The 23,673-nt window shown below is 58.0% G+C and overlaps 2 protein-coding genes across 4 annotated transcripts; both read left to right on the forward strand.

The window, feature by feature from the left end:
• Positions 1-90: 90 nt before the first annotated feature.
• HGS (hepatocyte growth factor-regulated tyrosine kinase substrate) lies at positions 91-16,625 on the forward strand. 3 transcript variants are annotated; one of them, XM_004432858.3, is made up of 22 exons: positions 91-195; positions 1,749-1,833; positions 2,157-2,232; positions 2,635-2,727; positions 4,474-4,597; positions 5,967-6,019; positions 6,461-6,529; positions 7,246-7,370; positions 8,514-8,592; positions 8,662-8,760; positions 8,933-9,028; positions 9,966-10,004; positions 10,079-10,222; positions 10,321-10,380; positions 11,323-11,536; positions 12,002-12,174; positions 12,246-12,386; positions 12,470-12,647; positions 14,785-14,918; positions 15,013-15,132; positions 15,341-15,430; positions 15,931-16,625. In XM_004432858.3, exons 1-22 carry the CDS (start codon positions 159-161, stop codon positions 16,039-16,041), a joined length of 2,340 nt encoding a protein of 779 aa, XP_004432915.1. In that variant the 5' UTR covers positions 91-158; the 3' UTR covers positions 16,042-16,625. The 3 variants fall into 3 exon arrangements, with proteins under 3 accessions (XP_004432915.1, XP_087297909.1, XP_087297910.1); XM_087441783.1 differs by having other exon boundaries at positions 11,326-11,536; XM_087441784.1 differs by lacking the exon at positions 15,341-15,430.
• A 1,480-nt stretch (positions 16,626-18,105) lies between these two features.
• MRPL12 (mitochondrial ribosomal protein L12) lies at positions 18,106-22,316 on the forward strand. Its single transcript, XM_087441788.1, has 5 exons — positions 18,106-18,249; positions 19,170-19,356; positions 19,543-19,629; positions 21,689-21,823; positions 21,920-22,316. Exons 1-5 carry the CDS (start codon positions 18,176-18,178, stop codon positions 22,034-22,036), a joined length of 600 nt encoding a protein of 199 aa, XP_087297914.1. The 5' UTR covers positions 18,106-18,175; the 3' UTR covers positions 22,037-22,316.
• The last annotated feature ends 1,357 nt before the right edge of the window (positions 22,317-23,673 follow it).

Below are 23,673 nucleotides of genomic sequence, written 5' to 3' on the forward strand. Positions count from 1 at the left end.
ACCCAATCAGCGCACAGCGTGTGGAGCAGGCGGAGAGGCCCGCCTCCTAGCTGCTCGCGGGCGTGCGCGCGCCCGAGGGGAAGACGGAAGCGGAAGTCGGGGGCGCGCCGGCTCGCAGCGAAGGACCGCCGCGGCGTCGGGTCGGGTCCGGGGTCGCCATGGGGCGCGGCAGCGGCACTTTCGAGCGTCTCCTAGGTAACGTGGCACCCGCCCGCCCCCGACGGCGCCTCCGCCGGCCACGGTTCAGGGCGCGCTACGCCGGCCATTGCTGCCCGTCCCCGCCCGGGGCCGCTGGGAGGGAGCGGAGGGCGGCCGCCGCGCGACCTGGGCCCCAGGTGGGAGCGCCGGCGACACGGGGTCTCGGCAGTCCCGGCGCTGGGCGGGCGCCGCCCGGCGTGGGCGAGGGTCCGCTGAGGTGACCCCTCTCGGGGCTCTCTGTTCCTGGGGCCGGGAGCTGGAGGGGTGAACACCGAAACCGGTGACTCAGTCAAATAGTAAAATTTCAGCAGATCCCCTTCCTTGAAAAAAGCCTAGGTTGCATGGGATTGAGGAGTTATGATCCAAACATTGGGCCCCAAAGGGTGGAGGCTAGTAGCGTCCTCCCTGGACCCGGCCGAGCTCTTTTGAGCTCTTCTTCCCTGAGGAGCCGGACCAGAACCCGGGAAGCGCCCGGTGGGTTCGGAAGGCGTGTCCTCTGTTTGTTGGAGGTGTACAGCTGATCCTTTCTGAGCCTCCTGAAAGTCACAGATTTTACGAAGAAAGAAAATAAATATTTAAGGGCATGTTCCCCTCCCCACAAAGAAGCTGCGGATGCGCTGTGTTTGGGACAGGCGTTCTGGGTGATGCAGCCGACAGCCCGAGCCCGCCCTCCTTTTCCCTTGAATATGGTTTTGCAGGAGACCTCAGATGAGGCACCTTCCTAGCTCTTGGAACATGCAGGCTGAGGAAGTCAGCCATACGAGGTGGTTCAGCCCTTTAGGGATCAGTCCAGAAGTTACTACCAAATCAGTACTGAAAATGGACACCCCTTATTAGATCATTTGTGTGTCAGGAAATGGTGCCAACAGGGCTGGAGCAGCAGCTCCTCCTCAGGGAGATCTGCTGTCTGGGGCACCGGTGACAGAGAGTGAAGGTATTAGGTGGAGAATCCTTCTTGGAGGTCAATCCCATCTTTGTCCCACAAAACACTTGAAGCAGAGGATTGGAATCCGTACTGCATCTCTCTCCAGCCTTGCACTAGCTGAGATCTGATTGAATAGGGTAAACTTCTGGAAAAAAACAGGGACTCTGAAGGACGAGGTGGCAGAGTTCTCTTTGTTGAGAAGCAGCCATGCATAGTGTTGAATCCTGGCTCTATCCCCAGCAAGCTGTGTGACTTCATGCAGTAGCCTCACCTCTCCTGCTTCAGTTTCTTTATCTGCAGAGAGGATGGAAATAGTATGTAGGTTGTAAGGTTGTATGAGAATTGAGTGAGGGAATGAGTTCACGTAAAGTGTTGGAACAGCACCTGGCGGATAACAAGCCCACACCAGGCACTCTATTATCATCTTTCAAGCTGTTTGCTTCTCGTTTGGGCAGGACAGCACTCATGGTTATCCAGCGTCAGGAGGATTTTCACATGGTTTTCTATTTGGTCCAAATGTTTAAAATGAGAGGGAGGCAGTTGCTCCTGCCTGTTGCTGAGCTGGGGGCTGCCTAGGGAATCATGGAGCAGGACAAGCCCCCATAATGGTGCGTTTCTGCCTTAGACAAAGCGACTAGCCAGCTTCTGCTGGAGACCGACTGGGAGTCCATCCTCCAGATCTGCGACCTGATCCGCCAAGGGGACACACAGTAAGTGAGGGAGGGCTGTGCTCGCTTGGAAGCAAGGGTGTAGTCGCACCATGCATTGGGGTTGCTTGGTGCCCATGGATCCTCCGAGATCCTGTGCCAGTCTATGAGGTGGAATTCTCCTTAGGTAGAGAATTGCGTGGTGTGCATGCTGGGGTTTTGGAGATCTTGGAACAACTAAAGGATTTTCTCTGTACGGCTTGGAGGTGCATGGTTACCTTAACATTTGCTTGAGGGTTCTCAAGGACCAGATGGTGCGTGGACTTTTCTCATCTTAGTTGCTGAGCCTGTTTCCTTTTTTCCTTGTCTTTCTGCTGTTCTCTCAGAGCAAAGTATGCCGTGAGTTCCATCAAGAAGAAGGTCAACGACAAGAATCCCCACGTGGCCTTGTATGCCCTAGAGGTAGTGAGACCCCCGCACTCCCATCATCCAAGCGTCCCTGCCCCATCCGGATGGCAGAGATGAATCAACCCGGGGCTTTGCCCACCTGCCTGGGCATGCTGTCAGCAGTGAGGGTCCAGGAGGGAGGGCAGACTCAAGCAGCTCTGATGGAGGGCTGGGGTGGGAGTGGTGCCAGCAGGCTTGGGGCCCTGAGGTTGACTCTTGTCTGTCTTTGGCGATAAAACATGGAGATAGCAGCTGCTGCCTGTCTCAGAGGCTGCCAGGTGCGCTCTTCTGACTGGCTGGGTGGCCTGAGGGGCCTGTCACAACCACCTTCTCATGGGGAGGTAGGCCCATCCAGGAGAGGGGTCCTAGCCCTGACCAGCGGCCCAACCCTTCCCTTCCCTTCCTTGGGATCTGCAGGTCATGGAGTCTGTGGTGAAGAACTGCGGGCAGACCGTCCACGATGAGGTGGCCAACAAGCAAACCATGGAGGAGCTGAAGGAGCTGCTGAAGGTGGGGGCCTCACGGGGAGCAGCGAGGTCCAGGCTGGGGGTGTGGCCACCCTGCAGCGTGCCTTTGCAGGTGTTTGCCAGCACGTCTGGTGGGAGCAGTGCCAAGTGGGGCAGAGGATGGGAAGGCGTGCACGGGTAGTCCTCGCATGGCACTACTCCCAACACAGTGAGGTCTCAGCCTTATCAGAAGTGAACAGGGTGCCGAGTCTAGGGGCACAGAGGAGACCTAGCTCTTCCTGCAGGGTCGGGGATGGCTTCTGGGGGCAGGGCTTGGAGCTGAGTCTTGGAGGACGGGGGACATCACTGAGTGGTGGAGAAGGAGGCGAAAGGAGCTGCCTGTGCTTCGGGCAGGGTGTGCGAGCAGAGGCCTGGGGGGAGCCCCAGAAGGCAGCTGGGCGGGTCCCACATATGGGGCCTGGGAAGGAGTCTTAGCAGGGAGGCACGTGAGTCCCACGTGTGAGTCCCTCCATAGAGGGAGAGTTGCGGGGAGACAGCAGAGCAGGGACGCCTTGGGGAGTGGGTTTCACACCCTCATTTGGCAGAGGAGGAACAGTCCTCCAGAGTCCCAAGAGATTGTTCTGAGCAAGTCGCTGCCGGTGGCCTCAGGCTGGCACTGCCCACTTGTAGGGATTGTGATGAGGGTGGTGACGCCGGGAGGTTGTGTGATGCAGAGTGGGTGGTGCAGCCGTTCTTTGAGGGGAAAGGGCATCCCCCACAGATGAGGCTGCCCAGGGTGGTAGCTGAGGAGCGCAGCCCTGGGCTCCATCTTTGCCACCACCAGTGAGCTGGGCCACAGTTTCCTGGGCCTGTCCAGGTGCCTGTGGGCCCACGCGGCCAAGAGCCCATCTGGGACCTGAGCTGACAGTGGGGCTTCTCCAAGGCCCTGACTGGAGACCTTGGCTGGTCGCTCCTCTGGCCAGGCTGAAACGGCAGAAGGAGTTAGAACCTGCTCTCTCCTTATGTTGGCACAATTGTGTCCTGTTCGTGGGGCATGTGGTCTAAGGCAGTTAGTTGTCCCTTGAAGGAGCAGGGTTATGACCAGAAAGGGGGAGTCCACTGACTGGACACAGATTACAAGAACCAAAGCCCAGTGTGTGAGCTGTCGTCAGTGTCTCCGTGAGCAGCTTTCTCATCCCACTGTTCTCCTGAGCATCATGTGCAGACTGTGTCCCCCAGAGAGCTCTGGAAATGTGATTGGCTGTGCTTTGACTTGGTGGGAATGGTTGCTGCCTCCCGCCCACCCCAGCTGGCTGTGACTGGAAGAAGGGGGCCAGCCGGCAGTGCATCAGCTCCCTCAGTCCAGGTGTGGTTGGCTCTGCATGTTAGAAGCCAGCATTAGCCAGGGCCAGAGTGGGTTATAGACTGAGGGGTTTCTGAGGCTGGTCAGGGTCCCATGGGGCAGGGGAGAGAGAAGCAGATAGTTACAGGATGGTGGGACGGGAGAGTTTTAGCTTCAGGTGTCCCTCACCTTTTTTTGGGGTTAAAGAAAAGTCCAGGCCCTAAGTGGGCAGACAGATGCAGTGGGTTCCGTTCATCCTCAGGGACGAGGCTCCATGGAGGAGGGCTGGGCGTGGGGAGTGAGTCAGTATGTGGCCCCCGTGCCCCACTTGGGGGACCCATCCTGCCTCTGCCAGCACCATCTGCTCGGAGTAGTGGGGTCTTGCCAGCCACTTCCTCACGCTGAGACTTCTCTTGGCACCTGTGTTTCCCAAGGCCTTCCTCATTCTCCTTCCTCCCTTCTCTGCAGAGGCAGGTAGAAGTAAATGTCCGAAATAAGATCCTGTATCTGATCCAGGCCTGGGCACACGCCTTCCGGAACGAGCCCAAGTACAAGGTCGTCCAGGACACGTACCAGATCATGAAAGTGGAAGGTGAGTCAGGGCAGGCTCAGGACGTGGCCTCTAGGAGCCGAGAGGCCGCCCGTGTCCACCCCGAGCAGGGTTGGGGATGGTGCCTCACCGTGTGACCAGCGGTGGGAGTGTGGAGTGGGTGTCCCCACCGAGGAGCATGGGATCAGCCTGGCTGTGGGCGCCCGAGCCCCTGCCTTTCCAAATCTCACACCCCATGGGGGTCGGGGTGGGGATGGGGCAGCGCAGTAGACAACACACAAGTGAAAAGTTAACGGGAGCTAATTTCCAAGAGTGGTGGGTCCCACGAGGGAAATCAAGCTGAGGGACCTGGCCCCTTGGGGTACCAGGTTAGGACAAATGGTTGGGGAAGGCCTGGAGAGCAGGCAGCACTTGTGCCAGACCTGAGCCTGAGAATGGACCAGGGGGAGAAGGCCTGGGCCGCAGCGTCCCACAGAGGACCACAGTTCAGAGCCCCGGGGCTGGTGCAGACTGGCTGCCGAAGGTATGGGAGGCGCCAGCCTGGAAAAGAGCCACAGGCCAGGCCGGGATGCCCTGAGTGCAGCGGGAAGTCCCTGGAGGGTTTTAAGCCGGGGTGTGGCAGCTGAGGTACATTTTTTAAGCATCCCTCGCATTCCTCCCGGCTGTTGCAGTGGCTGCAGAGAGCTGGTGGGGTTTGGCGAGGAGGGCAGTGGATTCAGGCTGTAGTGGGAAGGTTTGCTGATGCTTACGCTGGGGAGTGAACGAGAGGACTGGGGCTTCTCCCACCTGTGCAGAGTGCTCGGCCAGGTCCTCTGGCTCTGGAGATGAGGCATGGAATGTGAGCAGGGGTGGTGTCTGCTGGCTGTGGGGTGGCAGGACCTTGTGGAGAATGTATGACACTGAATCCTTGGACACTGGACACGGGATGTTGAAATTGTGCTCACATTCATTTTCCTGGGGACAGTGCCCAAAGCTTTATGGGATTCCCAAGGGGTCTGTGCCTGAAAAAAAAAAGCTTGGGAACCTTATCTTTAAGAGCAGTGGGAAGTGTCGTTGGCTGGAGTGCGGAACCAGGAGCCAGACAAGAGGCCTAGGGAATATCTGTGAGGCCTTAATGTGGTGGGAGCAGGGCTTGGCTCTGTGCTGGGGCCCCCAGGATGGTGTGGCCGTGGGGAGCCACCTAGGTGTGGGGCAGACCAGCCGAGCCATGCACTAAGATGCTCTTGCCCAGTGCAGGTCACTGCACCTGCCGCCCAGGGGCTCTGGGCCTCCTCTTGTAGGTCTGTTTGGGGAGGCCGATGTCAAGAGTTAGGATGTGGCTCCTGAAGGTCTCAGGGCGAGGACAGGTGAGGCTGTCGGGGCCTCGAACACCAGGGTGGCACCCGGCAATAACCGCGGCCTCCTTTTCCAGGATTCGTCTTCCCGGAGTTCAAGGAGAGTGATGCCATGTTCGCTGCAGAGAGAGTGAGTTCACAGGGGGCTGGGGATCTGGGAATTAGGTTGCTTTGAGGAAGCAGAAGGGAAGCCCTGGGATCTCGGCTTGTTGGGAGTGTTGGTGGATGAACTGCTGTTTTCAAATGCGAGAATATCTGACTTTCTCAAGTAAACGTGCAGCCTTGTCTCTGCAGGCTGAGATTGGAACACAGTTCAAGGTGCCTTTGGACTGTGCCTAGAGAGTTCACATAGTTAAAATAAGTATTTACGTGTCCTCAAAGCTGCGGAAAGTCTTCCTGTCACGCCTGTAGGGAGAAAAGAACACTGTTTTGGAGGAAACTCCTTCCTCATGTCTGCAGTGACTTGGCCCTGGGCCCCTGCCCACACCAGAGTCTTCTCCCATCTGTGGGAAGTGGTGATCTTGGCAGGGAGGGCGGGGGCTATGTGATCCTGACTCTGCCTGCCCCCCAGGCCCCCGACTGGGTGGATGCCGAGGAGTGCCACCGGTGCAGGGTGCAGTTTGGGGTGATGACCCGAAAGGTGAGTGTGCCCGCCCCTAGGGGAGCCCATGACGTAAGCAGCCATGTGGGAGGGCCAGGCTCCATGAACGGCTGGGCAGACCCCAGGCCACCTGCCGTCATTGTGAAGCCACTGCACCCACACACGGTCCTTTCCCTCTTGGCTGTGACCTGGTGGTGCGGGGAGCCAGTCCAGTCCCCAGCTGTGTGGTGAGCATGGTCACCAAGGGGACCAGTGTCTGATGGTCAGTGCCATCAAAGTGAAGCTCAGGCAAGGCCCTGCTCCCTCCGGGAACTGGAACACCCCAAGCCCCGGGCTCGGGCGGCTCAGGTCTGCTTGCCTTGGCCGATGGCCCCTTAGCCGCATCTCCTCGGCCGACTCGGCCTGTCCAGTTTGGACCCTCAAGCCACCATTTCTCTTCCCACTTAAGCCCAGGCCGGCGGCGGCCAAGGCTGGGAACCTGGGGGGTATGAGCAGACTCATGGGACCCACCGCCCAACAAAAACTCTCCTTTGTCAGCACAATTTGTGCACACTTTTTGTGTCTTTTTAATTTAACTTTGCTCCAAAATGGCGTCTGCAGCTAAGAGCCTGGAACAGTGCCCTGTTTCTCCAGGGCCTCTGTGGCCTTCCAGGCCTGCCTTCTGCCCACCCTGGGCTGGGAGGCCCAGCCTGGCGGTGCTGGGTGGGGTGGGGGCCTATCACCAGGCCGCCGCCCTGACCCACCCTGTGTCCCAGCACCACTGCCGGGCGTGTGGCCAGATCTTCTGCGGCAAGTGCTCGTCCAAGTACTCCACCATCCCCAAGTTCGGCATCGAGAAGGAGGTGCGTGTGTGCGAGCCCTGCTACGAGCAGCTGAACAAGTGAGTCCCTGCGGCTGCCCAAAGGACGGCGCATGCTCCACGAGGCCGGGCTTCTGTCCCCCTATCTGGGAGGGCCAGCCCCAGGCCTCAGAACCCCGGGCAGAGCAGGCAGGTGGGGCCGAGACGCCTTGGCCTGGGGTCTGAGACTTGCTGGCCAATTGCTTGGGTTTGTTTTTTGGTTTGTTTGCCTTTTAATGTTTTGGTTTGGAAATAAAACTTAGAGAAAAGATGCAGGGGTGTAGGAAGACCCCATGTGGTGGGCCTTCCCCTGAGTCCCTCGGTATTGACACTGATATGTTGCCATGTTGGCTTAATTGAGTGTCCCCGTTGTCTGCATGTTTGTTCACACACACTCGTTTTAGTCTGAATCATTAGAGAGTGAGCCACAGCCACCCTGTCCCTCTGTCCCTGAGCCTCCCAGTGCATTTCCCAAGAAGAACATTCTCTTGTGTAAGCATAGCACAGTTGTCAAATCAGGGCGTCTGACATCAATAATAACATTTACTTTGCAGTCCCTGTTCTGGTTTTGCTGAGTCCCAGTGACGTCCTGTGGCAGGTCTGCCCCATCAGGACCCATCCCGCTCTGCAGGTGGCTGTCATGCCTTCTCAGCTCCCTGTACCCCAACGGGTTTTCAGCCTCTTTGTCTTTTGTGATGCAGACATTTTTGAGGGTCTAGGTCGTTGTAATGTGTCTCTCCGTTTGGGTTTGAGATTTCCTTGTGGTTACAGTCAGGTTCTGTGCTTCTGGCAGGATCCCAGGAGTGAGGCTATGTCCCTCTCGGTGCCCGCACTGTCCATCTGTCCCAGTGTTGCGGATAGGAGCTGAACCCTTGGTTAAGTGGTGTCTGCAGGTCATTCCACTGGAAAGTCCCTTTTCCATGGAAAGCTGGGGCCTGGCCAGGCGGGTGTTTGAACCTTGTTTCCAAGAAAGGGGCTGTGGCTTAGGACAAGTGACTTGCCCAGCGTCCTGTGGCCCGGAGGCAGCAGCTGGTTTGAGGGTCCAGCTTTTCTCTGGAGCGTGGCCTATGGAATCCCCATTGTCGTTCCATGGGGATGTTGGAGGGAAGTCCCAGGCAGCGTTCTTAAGAACCTCGGGATCCAGGGTGTGGTGCTCGGTCACCCACAGCATCCTTTCACCCCCAGGAAAGCAGAAGGAAAGGCCTCCTCCACGACGGAGCTGCCGCCGGAGTACCTGACCAGCCCCTTGTCACAGCAGTCCCAGGTACTAGCTGCGGGTCCCCTGGGGCACCTCTCCCCTGGGCCCTGCTTACCCAGCCCTGTCTGTCCCCAGCTGCCCCCCAAGAGGGATGAGACGGCCCTGCAGGAGGAGGAGGAGCTGCAGCTGGCTCTGGCCCTGTCACAGTCGGAGGCCGAGGAGAAGGAGAGAATGGTGAGCCAGGAGGGGACGCTGTCGGGGTCAGGAGGGAGACCTAAGGCTTCACTGAGTCCTGGGTGCTGGGGGCATGCCCCTAGATGTTCAGGGAGGTCAGAGGAGTGTGGAGGCTTGGCCCACCTGTGCCACGTGCTCCCCACGCAACACCCTGTTCCCGGTTGTTCCGCAGAGACAAAAATCGGCATACACCACATACCCCAAGGCAGAGCCTGCGCCTGTGGCCTCGTCGGTGCCCTCCGCCAGTAGCCTCTATTCTTCGCCCGTGGTGAGCCCACCCTCTGGCTCGGCCACACTGGCTTGGACCACTTCCCATGGGAGGGGCAGGAGGATGGGCGGGAGGGCTGCCCCAGGAAGGACGGTGCCATGTCACGCAGGCAAGCGTCAGGGGCACCTAGCCTGGTAGCCTAGCTCCCATGGCTCTCAGCTCCCTGGTCAGCATCGGAGCAGAGGATGCCAGAAAGGCTAGAAGCCCCACTTGTGAGAACTCGGTCTCTTCCACATCCCCCACCTGAGCCCTGCATTTTTCTAGCCTCTCCCCATAGCTGTTATAGGACTTACTTTCTGACGGTCATCCAACCTCTCTCTGGCCTCAGCCCTCTCTGTAAATGGGAGGTGGGATGGGCCAGAAAGTTTAGAAAGGCATTTGCAAGCTCTGCAGGGCTCTGTGGGTGAGACCAGCCAGGGGAGGAGCTAAGAACAGCCCTGTTGGGGCTGGTAGTGTAGCGGTTAAGTTCGTACATTCAGCTTTGGCGGCCCAGGGTGTGCCGGTTCAGATCCTGGGCACGGACCTACTCATCGCTCATCAAGCCATGCTGAGGTGGCATCCCATATGGAAGAGCCACAACTCTGTGAAACACAATTATGTACTGGGGCTTTGGGGAGAAAAAAGAAAAAAAAAAAAGAGGAAGATTGGCAGCACATGTTAGCGCAGGGCTACTCTTCCTCAAAAAAAAAAAAAAAAGAAAAAAAGAAAAACAAAAGAACACCCCTGCCACCTACTTGTTGGGACTGTCTGTGCAGTTGGTGGGAGGGCTGGCGGGGCTCCCTGGGACTGGCTCCAGCCAGCCCCGGGGTCAACTTTCACTGCTGTACCATCCAGCCCTCCTGAGCAATGGCTCGGGAGGAGCTGGGGCAAGTGATTTCAGCCTGCAGGTCACTGCTCCTCTGGCCTGTGGCCCCTGAGACTCCTCCTGTCTCCCCAGAACTCATCAGCGCCTCTGGCTGAGGACATGGATCCTGAGGTGAGGGCACCCCGCATGCGGCACTTTCCCCCAGCTGCCTTCTGCCCTCGAGAGTGAGCCCCTTGTCTGTGTAGCTTGCCAGGTACCTCAACCGGAACTACTGGGAGAAGAAGCAGGAGGAGGCTCGGAAGAGCCCCACGCCCTCTGCACCTGTGCCCTTGACAGAGCTGACTGCCCAACCTGGGGAGGGGCACACAGCCCCTGCCAGCATGGTGGACGTAAGGGGGCTGCTCTCAGTGCTCGTGATCCACGGTCTCTTGGGAGGGGGGACACCAAGACAGGCCGGAGGCCCCACTCACCCTCTGGTCTCTTCCAGATGCCCCTCCCGGACACAGACTCTCAGGCCATAACTCCCTCCAGTGGCCCCTTTAGTGAGGTAAGCTGTGGCTCTCTCCATGGGCTGGGGGAAAACATGGCCTCCAGGAGTGCAGAGCACAGGGCCGCACAGGCACCTACCCTGACAGGAGGGTTGAGCAGCCCACAGTGACTTCCCAGAGGTGGGCCTTTCTGGCCCAAAACTCTTGATTAAACCTCTCTGGGCTGGCTGGCTGTGGTCTAGAGCTCAGCCACTTGCTGTCTACCCTGAATGGACTGGAATATTCTAGGGCAGCCCAGAACCACCCAGATGAGTCATTGGCCTGTACTGGGGTTTCTAGGCTTTGTTGGCCCTTGGAGAGAGAGACCAGGGCCTTAGGGAGGGAGGCAGGCCACGTGTCCCCACTGGTGGGAGCGCCCACGGGGAGGGGGCAGGGGGGCTGTGAGTCAGGCTGCCCGAGCCCCAGACAGCTCCATCCTGACCAGTGCTGTGCCCGTGGGCAAGAGGCGAGCCTCCCTGGGTCTCGGTTTCCTCATTTATTTTATTTTATTTTTTTAAAGATTTTATTTATTTATTTTTTCCCCCAAAGCCCCAGCAGATAGTTGTATGTCATAGCTGCACATCCCTCCAGTTGCTGCATGTGGGACACGGCCCCAGCATGGCCGGAGAAGCGGTGCGTCGGTGCACGCCCGGGATCCGAACCCGGGCCGCCAGTAGTGGAGCGCGTGCACTTAACCGCTAAGCCACCGGGCCGGCCCTCGGTTTCCTCATTTATAAAATGGGATGCAGAGGGTGTCCCCTCGCAGCTCCACGGGAGGATTAAGTCAGAGATGCACAGCTGGCTCAGAGCTCAGCACCTGGCATGGCCAGGTGCCACTTGGGGCTTGTGCAGGTGGAGCTGTCAAGGCCTTGGACAGAAAGTCCTACCCAGGCAATCTGATCCTGTTTGGGGGCCTGGGGGGCTTAGGCAACATTCAGCCAGACCCCACTGTGTGTCTCCAGCAGCAGTACCAGAACGGGGAGTCGGAGGAGAACCATGCGCAATTTCTGAAGGCCCTGCAGAACGCTGTCACCACCTTCGTCAACCGCATGAAGAGCAACCACATGCGAGGCCGCAGCATCACCAACGACTCTGCCGTGCTCTCCCTCTTCCAGTCCATCAACAGCATGCACCCGCAGCTGCTGGAGCTGCTCAACCAGCTGGACGAGCGCAGGCGTAGGTGCCTCCAGGGGCATGGGGCCTTCTGTGGAGGCCTTGCTGCACCCGCTTGGTACAGTGGATGCCCTCTGGGCCAAGCACCATCAAGCCCCCCGAGGTTGTGTGAGCACCTTCCCTGCCAGCCGGTCACTGTGGGCACTGGAAAGGTTCTTGGCTGTGGGACTGCAGCTTCTCACAAGTCTGTCTTTGGGCCCTGGGCTCTGTGGGAGGTGGTCCCAGTGATGGGAAATGTCCCATCAAGCATGGGACAATCAACTCAAGGAAGAATGCTCCTCCCTGCTCCCCTGGAAACCCAAATGCTAGCTACACCCTGTTGACAAGCACTTGGTTGGGCCCTGCTGTTTTCCTGAGACCGGCTGGGCAAAGGCAGGCCTGGGCAACACCCAGGGCAGAAACCCACCCCTGGGCAGCCCGTGCTTCCATCCAACACCAAGGGCTCCCCACTCTGCCCTCTCCCCACAGTGTACTACGAGGGGCTGCAGGACAAGCTGGCGCAGATCCGCGATGCCCGGGGGGCACTCAGTGCCCTGCGGGAAGAGCACCGGGAGAAGCTGCGCCAGGCGGCTGAGGAGGCCGAGCGCCAGCGCCAGATCCAGCTGGCCCAGAAGCTGGAGATCATGCGGCAGAAGAAGCAGGTGCAGCGGCGGCCCAGCTGTGGGGGCACCAGGGGTGAAGCTGGCCCTGACTACTGCTTTGTGGCCCACAGGAGTACCTGGAGGTGCAGAGGCAGTTGGCCATCCAGCGCCTGCAGGAGCAAGAGAAGGAGCGGCAGATCCGGCTGGAGCAGCAGAAGCAGACCATCCAGATGCGGGCCCAGATGCCCGCCTTCTCCCTGCCCTACGCCCAGGCATGTGCCTACTGCTCGTCCCACTCCCCCGGGACTCAGGCAACTGAGACCTGGCTCTGACAGCCATCTCTTTTTGTCCCCAGCTCCAGGCCATGCCTTCAGCCGGGGGCGTGCTGTACCAGCCCTCGGGCCCAACAAGCTTCCCTGGCACCTTCAGCCCGGCAGGCTCAGTGGAGGGCTCCCCCATGCACACTGTGTACATGAGCCAGCCAGCCCCTCCCGCCAGCGGCCCCTACCCTAGCATGCCTGGGGCCGGAGCAGGTAATGGGGGCGGGCGGAGGTGCCGAGCGGCCAAGACGAGCCCCAGACGAGCCCCAGACCACTACCTTTTTCTTCTTTTATTTTTATTTTGGCCTAATTTCACATTTACAGAAAAGTTAAAAGAATGGTACAAAGAATTTTCCTGGTTCCGCAGATGTTAACGTTTTACCACATTTGTTGTCTCTCTTCATATGTACACATGCTCACACACGCACACACTTTCTTCCCTGACCCATTTTAGAGCGAGCAGCAGGCGTGATGCCCTCCCTCCTAGCGGCTTCAGTGCACATTTCCTAAACCAGGACACTCCTCACAGCCTGGGCACAGGTACCAGACACCAGGAGCCACTGAGGCCATGGCGTGACCTCATCCACAGCCATGTTCACACTCACAGACTGTCCCAGTAACACACTTTGTGCCAATAGGAAACCCCATCATACAGGTTGTATTCAGCTGTCTTGCCTCTCTCATCTCCTTTAGTCTAGAACGTTCCTCCGTCTGCCTTTGTGTTTCATGATATTGACTTCTTGAAGAGCACTGGCCCTTCGCCTTGCAGACCACCCATTTGAGTTTGCCTGGTTTTCCATTGGTGTGACATCCCAGGGCTGTGTTTTGGCCAGATGTCACGGGAGCACGTGGTGTTCTGTGGGAGGGACAGCAAGCCGCTTTGTCCCATCACTGGTGGGGGGTACCTCTGGTCATGTAGGGGGCCATGGGGGGCCACTGGGTTTCCTCACTGTAAAGTGACTCTTTTTCCCTTAGTAATCAACAAGTGTTTTGTGTGGAGATAAGACTTGCAAATATCCTTGTTCTTAAATTTTTGCCCTCTATTTTTAGTATTTTTTGCTAATTTTTGCCTCAACATGTCATGTTTGCCAATAGTGACTATCTGACTCTGTCACTCCTGCATTCATTAGTTGTCTTTCCACTGTAAGGAGTTGTCCTTTCTTTCTCTCCTCTTTGTTTGTTTGTTGTTCATATCAGTGCGGACTCATTCTAGTCAAAGGTGATAATGCTTTACTCTCACCGTTTATTTGGGTGCTCAGATTGTCCTGGCTGGGGCCCGGGAGCCCTCAGGCCAGCTCCTGTGCCGTCCTGACACGTCCCACTGGTGTGTGGGTGCTTGCTCTCTGGGACAACTAGATCTTCTGTGTTCACCTTGTACTTTCTCAGCCCTGGTTCCTTTTAGCGGAGGATGGCATTTGGACACCTAGATCTAGGTGCCAGGTGTGCTCAGTGCTTCCAGGCCCTCTCAGCAGACAGAGCTAGGAAACGTGTGGATCACACACACAGTGTACATGCATATGTGTGTGTGGACACAGTATACATGCATAAACACGTGTGGACATGCACACACATCTCTATCTGTATGCGTTAGAAACACGAGATTACTCTGATGCCTTCAACTCCAACAGCAATCGGATTCCTCCCCTTTCTGTGTTGTGACTCCCTTCTCTGACAGTGAGGCCCCCTCTCATCCTCATCGTATTTACTTACTTGTTCATTCCTAGAATACATGGAAAACAGCTTCAGGAAAGCCGACTCAGGCCACTAGGAGAGGTGCCCTGACCAGGTTACTGTTTGTCAGGGGTGGGGGGGTTGGCGTCCCATGTCTGTAGCCTGAGGGCAGAGTCCAGGCTCTGGGTTTAGACGTTACTAGGGTTAGTCCCCCCACCCCCTTTAGTGTCATTACGTTACTTGTTTGGAATTCAATTTGGTTCATTTTTTCTGATTTCATTCAAGTTTAAGGTTTCTTCCTCATCCCTATTGATTTCATTTATTTTCCGTTTGTGAGAATGTGCAACGTGAACTTAGTTCCAAAAGGGACAACAAAGAGGAAAACTCAAGGGCTGGCCTGGTTGCCTAGTGGTTAAGTTCAGCGTGCTCCGCTTTGGCGGCCCAGGTTTGTGGGTTCGGACCGGGGCGTGGACCTCCACCACTCGTTAGCCACACTGAGGCGGCAACCCACATACAAAGTAGAGGAAGACTGGCACAGATGTTAGCTCCGGGCCAATCTCCCTCACCAAAAAAAAAAGGAAAATTCAAGAGAATTGACCCCCCCTTGCTGTCCTCCCATCATCATCTACCCAACCTCCACCCTGCAAGGTCTCGACCTCATTTCTCTTTTCCTCCACAGATCCCAGCATGATGAGCGCCTACATATACCCAGCAGGGGCCGCTGGCACACAGGCAGCCCCCCAGGGCCCGGCTGGACCAACTGCCAGCCCAGCCTACTCATCCTACCAGCCCACTCCTACGCAGGGCTATCAGGTAGGCAGGCAAGGCCACTCCCCTCCCCCCAAGAGGCCTCTGCTCTGGGGTGCCTGGGCCCAGCTCTTCTCCCGTCTCACCCTTCCCTCCATAGAGCGTGGCCTCCCAGGCCCCACAGAGCCTCCCGGCCATCTCCCAGCCTCCACAGTCTGGCACCATGGGTTACATGGGGAGCCATTCGGTATCCATGGGCTACCAGCCTTACAGCATGCAGGTGAGAGACAGCGGGGGGGGGCGGGATCCCTTGGAGAGAGGCTTGGGGAGCACTGTTCAGGCTCCACCCTTCTGCTCCCACCCCAACTTCCCCTCCACTGGGCCCTCCTAGCTAATCCGCTAGGAGACTTTTCCAGGTCAGAAACAACCCCATTTATCTGGTTACAGGGCTCTTTTCTCAGTGTCAGGGTTCGTTTTACTCTCCACAGAATCTCATGACCACCCTCCCCAGCCAGGACGCCCCTCTGCCACCCCCGCAGCAGCCCTACATCTCAGGGCAGCAGTCCATATACCAGCAGGTGAGCCTTTCCTAGGGCCGCCACCATAGGTCATGGCCCAGCAAGGGCCGTCCTGTAAGCCAGCTCACAGGAGAGACAGGCTTGCTTTGTGCTCCAGGCCCTCCTCAGAGTGGGGCTGTCCTGGGAAGAGCAGACAGTGCAGGTCAGGACTGCTTCTCAGCAGACAGAAGTAGGACGGAAACACACACAGGACACGTATAGATATCAAAACCACTCTGTTACTTAAAAGCCCAAGGCCGCGCCAGCTCAACTCTGTAGATGTTGGTCAGGAACTCCTGGGATCTGTGCTCTGCCAGGGACAGGAAGAGGACAGGGAGCCCACAATAGGCTGGAAGGAGGGAGTCGGGAGGCCTCCCTCGGTGAGGCCCAGGCTGGGCCTGATGGGACTGACTAATGGGGATGAGGCCAGGATGGAGTGTTCTAGAGAAGCTGTTAGAGGGTGGGGAGGCTGGGGCCTGAGGAAGGAGGACCAACGGCCCCCCCGTGTGTCCCTGCCCCAGATGACGCCCTCAGGTGGCCCTCCCCAGCAGCAGCCCCCCATGGCCCAGCAGCCGCCTGCACAGGGGCTACCAGCACAGGGTAGCGAAGCCCAGCTCATCTCATTTGACTGACCCTGGGCCAGGAGCTCACCATCCAGAGTAACACCGCAGTTCTCCAAAACCGCCGCCTCCGTCTCTTAACTAGCTGCGCCCTCTTCTCTTTTCTCTTACTGCCGTGTAGTGTCCCTGCTCCGTGTGAGCTGGGGCGGGGTGGGGGGTGGCCCTTCGCCCTGGCCGTCCTCCCTCTTTCTGTCCTTGCCTACTGGCTCTTCATCCCCCCTGGCCCCATCCTCGTCCCTGTCTCCCTGAGTTGGTCTTTGACTTATTTCCCCTGAGCTGGGCCTCGGCGAGGAGGCTGGGAGGGAAGGACCTTCTCTGAGAGAAAGCCCCCAGCCCCCTGGGTCAGGTCCCTCTGCCCCGTGCAGCCCGCGCCCTCCCATCTCCACCCGTGAGGCCACGGGGCTGGTGGTTTGTGACTAGTGTGGGTGCTCCCCAGAGCCCTCCAGTGTGGCCGCTGGGCTGTCAGCAGGGGCACCCCTGGCCCTCACAAGAAGGGTGGAGGCTTGTCTCCAGCTTCTCTGCTTCTGAGCTGTCATCTCATCCAGTGCCCTGAGTAGACGGAATGGAACAGCGATAATAAAATGTCTTTCAACAAGCGTCCGAGTGTCTGCTCAGAGGGAAGGTGGTGGGGCAGCTGGCCCAGCTCTGGACAGGGGTGTGTAGGCACATCGCCGTAGGCCAGCCTGTCCCCTGCCCCAGGCCCAGATCCACAAGCAGTCCCCACTGGTGGACCCTGCTCTGGCCGCAGATGCAGATCTGCCATCTCCCTACCTGAGATCGACCACCTCGGAGCTGTGCCCTTCATGGGAGCTGAGCAACAATCTTCCCTACCCAGCCCTGCTCTACCTTGACTCCTGGGATCTGCCCTGGCTCCTGGGAGAGACTCACAGCGCTCATGGCTACAGTCAGACGCTACAATCCAGTTAGAACTGTAGTCTAGAAAAAAGGTTTAAGGTGATAGACTCACAGCCCCTTGCACTCAAGAGTTCAGAATATTTCACACAGCTTAAATACCCAGACCTCTGAGGTGAGCCCAGCATTAGCTCTTGTATGAAAGAACAGACTAGTTTAACAGGCACAGAGAGGCTACCTGAGCTCAGGTCAAAGGCAGGTCCAGGATAACAGGAGGTGCTGGGCAGAGGGCAGCCCTGCTTCTCTGTTGGACTAAAGTCAGGACTCGCTTCCAACCCTGGCTCTTAGAAAATCGTTTGTGGCGTGTGGGACAGCTGGGAACAGAGACGGCCAATTGCTGCATATAAAGAGCAACGGCTCAGGACCCTCGCAGCAGATGTTGGCAGAGGGGCTGGGGACACCTCACGTGCCGGACGTCTGGGAGCTGGACTGAAAGGCTGGCAGGAGTGCAGAGGATTCGGGTAGTTGGAGACAGAACCAGCGCTTATAAATACTCTCCTCGCAGGTGGACTGCTAGCCCTTCTGCCCAGGACCCCGCAACTCGACCCCTTCCTGGCTCGATCACAATCCTAGCAAAGGCTGTAAAGCAGAATCCCGAGACGCGCGCGGGCCCAGGAGGCGGCCTCGCTCCCGGGGTGGCATGGACGGAGGGACACACGTGCTCCCGTAGAGGAGGAGCCCAAGGGGAAGGCTGCCAGAGGGCAGCGTGAGCTCCCCGCGCTAGGCGACCACGGGCGGCAGGGCGAGCGTGGCCCCTAGCGCAGACCTATGAGAAGGGCGTTCGGGACCCCCGTGCCCGCCCTGCGGCAGAGCAAACGTTATGGCTGAAACTTGCTGCAGCGGCCGCCAGGCTGCGACGGCGTCCCGGCCGCCCGGAAGCCGGGCCCGCCTCCCCGACTCGGATGGAGCCTGGCGCCTCGGCTTTCTCTGACCTCCGTTCGCCCTGCCAGGCGAAAGCCCGAGCAGATCACCGTCCGACCTCAGGTCCTAGACCCCGGCCGCCGCCGCCGCCACCGCCGAGGCTCTGCGCCTGCGCAGCTCGCCGCCTTGTGGGTAAGCTGGCGGAGCAAGAGAAAGCTGGCGCGAGGCGCGACTAGAGGGTCCGCCCCCAACTCGTATGCTCGGCGGCCCCGGAGGCTAGAGCGTCCTCCCCGAGCTCGTATGTCCGGTGACCCTGGCGGCTAGAGCGTCTCTCTTTCCCGGAGCCGCGTGTGACCTTCCCGCCCGCGGAGCGATGCTACCGGCGGTTGCTCGCTCCCTGTGGGGGCCGTGTCTCGGGCTTCGGGGTGCCGCGCTCCGCCTCGCCAGGTACCACAGGCGGTCGAGGACCGGCCGGCCGGCCGGCGGGCAGGGTGGGGGCCCTTGGCCGGGCACTGAGGGTGCAGATCGGGGCGGCGTCCGCGGGCGGCGGGCGACATGCGGAAGGCCACCTCCTACTTGGCGGGTCCCGACGGGGCCGGGGGGCGCGAGAGCTCCTGCGTGCCGACCCCCTAACTGCACGTGCCGCAGAGAGGGCCGGGAAGGCCTCGATGACCTTGGACGGGTCCCTGCCTCTCTCCGGGGCTCAGTTTCCCGCGCAGCCGGGTGACGTGTTAGGACTGCCGTCAGTAGATCCGGCGTTCGGCCTCCAGGGGCCCCAGGTTGTGAAAGGTTTTGTGCAGCAAAATGCATTTAAGCAGTTGTCTTATCACTTTGGGCTGATACAGTTCATTCAAATGGGAAACAACCTTGTGGGTACCCTGTCTGCATGTGGTGTAGATTTTTGGGGGGGGGCAATGGTGTTTTTTATTTATTTTATTTTTATTTTTTGGTGAGGAAGATTAGCCCTGAGCTAACATCCGTTGCCAATCCTCCTGTTTTTGCTGAGGAAGATTGGCTCTGGGCTAACATCCGTGCCCATCTTCCTCTACTTGATGTGGGACGCCGCCACAGCGTGGCTTGACAAGCAGTTGCGTCAGTGCACCCCAGGATCCGAACCTGCACACCCTGGGCCGCTGCAGCGGAGCGCAGGCACTTAACCACTGTGCGATGGGACGGGCCCTAATTGTGTGGATTTCTAAGGCTTTGGGAAGAATGTGAGGTAGCTAGGAATGCCCCTTGTTATCCACGTGGACCCTCCAGTCTGATAACCCTGGGTTGGGACCTAAACTCATGGCACTTGCCTGCCTGGTCTGTGTCACCTACCTGTGCCAGTCCAGGCTGACGGCTCTGTGTGAATGGGGGGCTAGGCAACAGGTGCTGCGTGTGTGCGCTGTTCGGCTGATGAGATGCAGCAGCCATCAACGGGGGGAGGCCCTCGCTGGTGCACCCCTGGATAACGCCCGCAAGGAGTACCCCCCCAAGATCCAGCAGCTGGTGCAGGACATTGCCAGCCTCACGCTCCTGGAAATCTCAGACCTCAACGAGCTCCTGAAGGTATCACAGGCCCGGGCCTGGGCAGTGAGGTCTGGGGCTTGTGTCTTGTTCCTGGTGTATTTGGGGAGTTTGGTAAACTGTCAAAGGTGTGCTCCCTGAGTGTGAGGACTGTGCCGGGCTTGTTGTCCCTGAGTGTGTTTGGGTGTGATGGCCAGCTACTGAAACTGCTCTCTTCTGTCCCTGCAGAAAACGTTGAAGATCCAGGATGTTGGACTCATGCCAGTGGGTGGCATGATGCCTGGTGCTGCCCCTGCTGCGGGGGCAGCCCCTGAGGTGAGCCCAGGCCAGGGTCCTGTGCAGAAAGAGCTGTTTCTCTGGTGCTCAGTTCCCATCTTGCTTCATGTCATGTGGCTAGATTTCTCTTGTCCCTCTTCTTGGTCCTACATCCATCAACACCCCCTGAAAATCTGTGTGTGCTTCCAGCTGTGGGCTCCGCTGCAGCTCTCCTGGGACTTCCTCCTGCCAAGGATGTGCAGGTCCCTGCCCACATGGAGACCATATTTCTAGTGGAGAGAAACAAGAGCCAGATGAGAGGGAAAAAAAGAAAGTATGTTGGTAGTAGAACATTATAAGTGTTATGGGAAAAAGGTAAGGAAGAAGTGTAAGGGGAGGGGAGGGCTACAGTTCCAAGGAAGGCCATGTTGAGGAGGCGATCCTCGGAGGGAAGTCCTAAGGAGCTGAGGAAGAGAACTAGGCATTCCCAGCAGAGGGATGGCAGGCACAAGGGCCATGAGGCATGTCCAGGACTGGAGCAGAGAGCAGGGGAGGTGATGGGCAGCTCCATCCTCCAGGTGGCTGGGGAAGGTTTTGGTCTCTGCAAGGAAACCAGTAGACTTGAAGCCACACACTAATCTTGGAGGCTTTTTTTGCAATTTTTATTGCAGAAAAATCTCAAAACATCCACAAGTAGAAATAATAACACGATCACCCATATACCTGTCACCCAGCCTCCATAATTATTAAGGTTTTGCCACATTTGCATCACCTGTCCCTTGAAGCTTAATTTCTTTTTTTTTTTTTTTAAAGATTTTATTTATTTATTCCCCCCCCAAAGCCCCAGTAGATAGTTGTATGTCATAGCTGCACATCCTTCCAGTTGCTGTATGTGGGACGCGGCCCCAGCATGGCTGGAGAAGCAGTGTGCACCGGGGATCCGAACCCGGGCTGCCAGCAGCGGAGCGCGTGCACTTAACCGCTAAGCCATGGGGCCGGCCCTTAATTTCTGATCTGAACTTTCCTTTATGTGTGTTCCAGTACACGTCCCTGAAAACACAGGTGTTTTCTTATGGAGCCATGAGCCATTTGCATAACGAACGTAATTAGCAGCAATTTCCTATGCTGTTCTGTTCAGCTTTTGCCACTAGTCTCAGACTTTCTTTGTAATAGTTGGTTTTCCTAAATCTAAACAAGGTCTGTGTGTTGCATTTGGTTGTTGAGTCTCTTAAGCCTCTTAAAATCTGGATTGTTGCCCTCAGCCCCCTTCCACCGGCCATCACCTGAGAAAACCAGGTCAGGGGTCCTGTAAAGTGTAACACCTTCCAGATGTGTCTGATGGTTCCACAGCATCATCCCCCCACCCCCCCATGAACTGGAAGGTAGTTTTACAGGCCGATAATATTCAAGCTGAACATTTGGGGCAAGGAGAAATAGAACTACTATGCCATGTAATTTGTTGTCTAAACTGGAACACTTTTGAGAATGAAGGAGGTGCCGTTAGTAATTGGGCAGCAGACCCAAACCAAGACTGCCCCAGGCTGTGGGCCATGTGGCCGTGCCCTTGGGCGGTGCTGCAGTCTTGACACATGAGGGCGGGAGCTCCATCACACCCAGTCGCCCCATTATTGGTCACTTGGTGAAGGTGGAGCTGAAGCTGGTTGTAAATTTGTTGTTGATGCATAATCCTGGGCTTGGCTGAGGACTGGAATGGCACTTTTTGTAATGTTATTTTATCTGCAGATCACTTTTGGTGTCACTCTTCCCTGTCTCATAAGTCACAATTTTTAAGGGATGAGGAAGCTCGAATGTTGGGGGGAAGGAACAGGAGGCAGTTCAGAACAGCCTCTGGAGAGATGGGAACGTTTCTGGGTGATAGAGCCAGGTCTGACTCCTGGAGTGCATGAGGGAGGGAAGGCACTCAGGTTAAGGGGGGTGGACCAGTAGGGCAACCTGAGCCTGTCTGGCCTGGCGTGCCCTCCTGCTGGAATCGCAGGCTTTGCTAGGCCATTGGCCTGGGCCTTGCCCTTGAGGTTACAGGACAGGGCGGCCCAGGAGCAAATGTGCTTGCTTCACCCCATCCTTTCTCCTTTGGCCGCCCACTTTCTCCCTCCACCAGGCAGCAGAAGAAGACATCCCCAAACAGAAAGAACAGACACATTACACCGTCCGCCTGACGGAGGCAAAGCCCGTGGACAAAGTGAAGCTGATCAAGGAAATCAAGAACTATGTCCAGGGCATAAACCTTGTCCAGGTGCAGCTCCATGCGTTCCCCGCTTTCGGCTAACACCTTTAGGGAGGGTTTGGTTGTGGCAGCCCAGGTCCAGTGTCTGACTTTGCTCTCTGGCAGGCAAAGAAGCTGGTGGAGTCCCTGCCCCAGGAAATCAAAGCCAACGTTGCCAAGGCTGAGGCCGAGAAGATCAAGGCGGCCCTGGAGGCGGTGGGTGGCACTGTGGTTCTGGAGTAGGCCAGCTCAGAGGACTTGTGGACAGGGGTCCCTGGGACCTGGGCGAGGCGCCACCCGCTCCACCCCAGCACCCAGGCTCAGCTGACGGGATCGGCCTTGGAGCAGAACTGCGGACCGGCACCACGTGGCCAACTCCGTTCTGGGAAGATGGATGGACCTACTGAGATGGAGAGGGAGGGGCGGCTGCTGCGAGCACCAGGGCAACAACTCCAGAACGCTCGAGGAGTTAACACGCGCTCCCCTGGTGGCTGCTGAGAAAAATACATTGTGCGGGCGCGGAGTGTGTGGAGTGGTGTGTCAAGTGGGCCAGTGGGATGTGTGAGGTCTGCAGGTGATCTTCCGATCATCTGGGTCCTCCGTCTGCAGGGGCGTGTCCTCTGAGACCCCACAGCAGGTGGCATCCTATAGGCAGTGCAGTGGGGGTCCTGCCTGGGGCCAGCAGGTGCTGCGTGGCTGATAGCAGATCTTTGCCCAGGAGCTGGGTGTGGGGCACTGTGAAGTGCCCTGTTTTTTACATACTGGCAGTCTTGAGCAGGAATGTGTTATGTACACATAGCATGTGTTGCTATGTAACAACACAGCACTGGCCTCACAAAGAGGCAGTCTTGGAGCCAGCAGCGCAGTCTCCAGCCCAGGTGGGCGGGCGATGAGGTATGTACCCCAGAACGGCACAGCAGGCCTGCAAGAGGGTGCTTGGCCAGCAGGAGGAGGGAGGACCACACTTTGCCACCCTGCAGCAGTTGGGAATGTCAGCTCCTGTTCTCATGGGGCCCTTAGAGGAGCTTTGGGGGGGCTGGGCCCCGGGGGGCTAGGTCATGGAGCTCTGAGGGAGGTGGCCCGGTGCCAAATTATGGCATGTACAGATGGCGACGGCTGCCCGACGCTGCAGGCCCCACCCAGCACCTGCTGAGTGAAGGCAGCTGTGCGGTCTTGCTCTGAGGACCTTTGGCTTCCTTCTCTCGGGGCAAGCTCCATCTCAGCAGAGCCTGGGAGAGGGGCAGTGAATTCCTTCCTTGACTGGCCCTTGACAGGAGGCTGATGGGCATTTTGAGCACCCACTCTCAGGAGGCAAGGTTCCTGTGACCCGGGGGGACCCACACTCGCTAGCCTTAGTCTCCAGGTCCTGTCCCTGCACCCTCTCCCTTGGCCCTGTTGAAAGAATGACTTGCAAAGTCAGCTCTTTGGGACCGGAAGGGGGCACTGTGTGTCTGGGAGTGCTGCCTTCTGGGGGGGACCAGTGGAGACAAGCCCAGGGAGCTCCCAGGCTCCCAGGTGGGTTTGCTCAGCAGCCCCAACACTGCCTAGGGGCCCTCCCCGAGGACATGCTTCCTGACCCGGAGAGCCCCACTGGCCAAGCATGTGGGTTGTGCCATCAGCAGATCTCTGGGTGTGCCCTCCCTCAGCAGATGTTACTGCTGGGCCGCCTGGGCTGAGTGTGGCCTGCTGACCAGGCTGCCTGTTCCCACGGGAGAAGGGAGTGGTCTGAGCTCAGGGACAGCCCTCAGCCCAGGCCTTCAGGGTCACAGGCCCCTCCACAAGTGACCTGGAAAGTTGGCTTGTGCTCTGAGCCCCTTCGTCTTTCCAAGAGAGCCAGGGTGATGACTAGGAATCCCCCCTACCCTAGGCTGATGGGGCCC

This window comes from Ceratotherium simum, chromosome 16 (assembly GCF_057802395.1).
Source record: "Ceratotherium simum simum isolate JZ-2026a chromosome 16, ASM5780239v1, whole genome shotgun sequence".
In the NCBI taxonomy this organism is placed as follows: domain Eukaryota; kingdom Metazoa; phylum Chordata; class Mammalia; order Perissodactyla; family Rhinocerotidae; genus Ceratotherium; species Ceratotherium simum.

Bases quoted from the DNA above. Each gene is read 5' to 3' on its own strand.
- MRPL12 (XM_087441788.1), top strand. From the start codon at position 18,176: ATGCTACCGGCGGTTGCTCGCTCCCTGTGGGGGCCGTGTCTCGGGCTT. The intron at 18,250-19,169 runs GTACCACAGGCG...ATGGGGGGCTAG, and splicing joins GCCGCGCTCCGCCTCGCCAG to GCAACAGGTGCTGCGTGTGT. The intron at 21,824-21,919 runs GTGCAGCTCCAT...GCTCTCTGGCAG, and splicing joins AGGGCATAAACCTTGTCCAG to GCAAAGAAGCTGGTGGAGTC.
- HGS (XM_004432858.3), top strand. From the start codon at position 159: ATGGGGCGCGGCAGCGGCACTTTCGAGCGTCTCCTAG. The intron at 8,761-8,932 runs GTGAGCCAGGAG...GTTGTTCCGCAG, and splicing joins CCGAGGAGAAGGAGAGAATG to AGACAAAAATCGGCATACAC. The intron at 12,648-14,784 runs GTAATGGGGGCG...TTTCCTCCACAG, and splicing joins CATGCCTGGGGCCGGAGCAG to ATCCCAGCATGATGAGCGCC.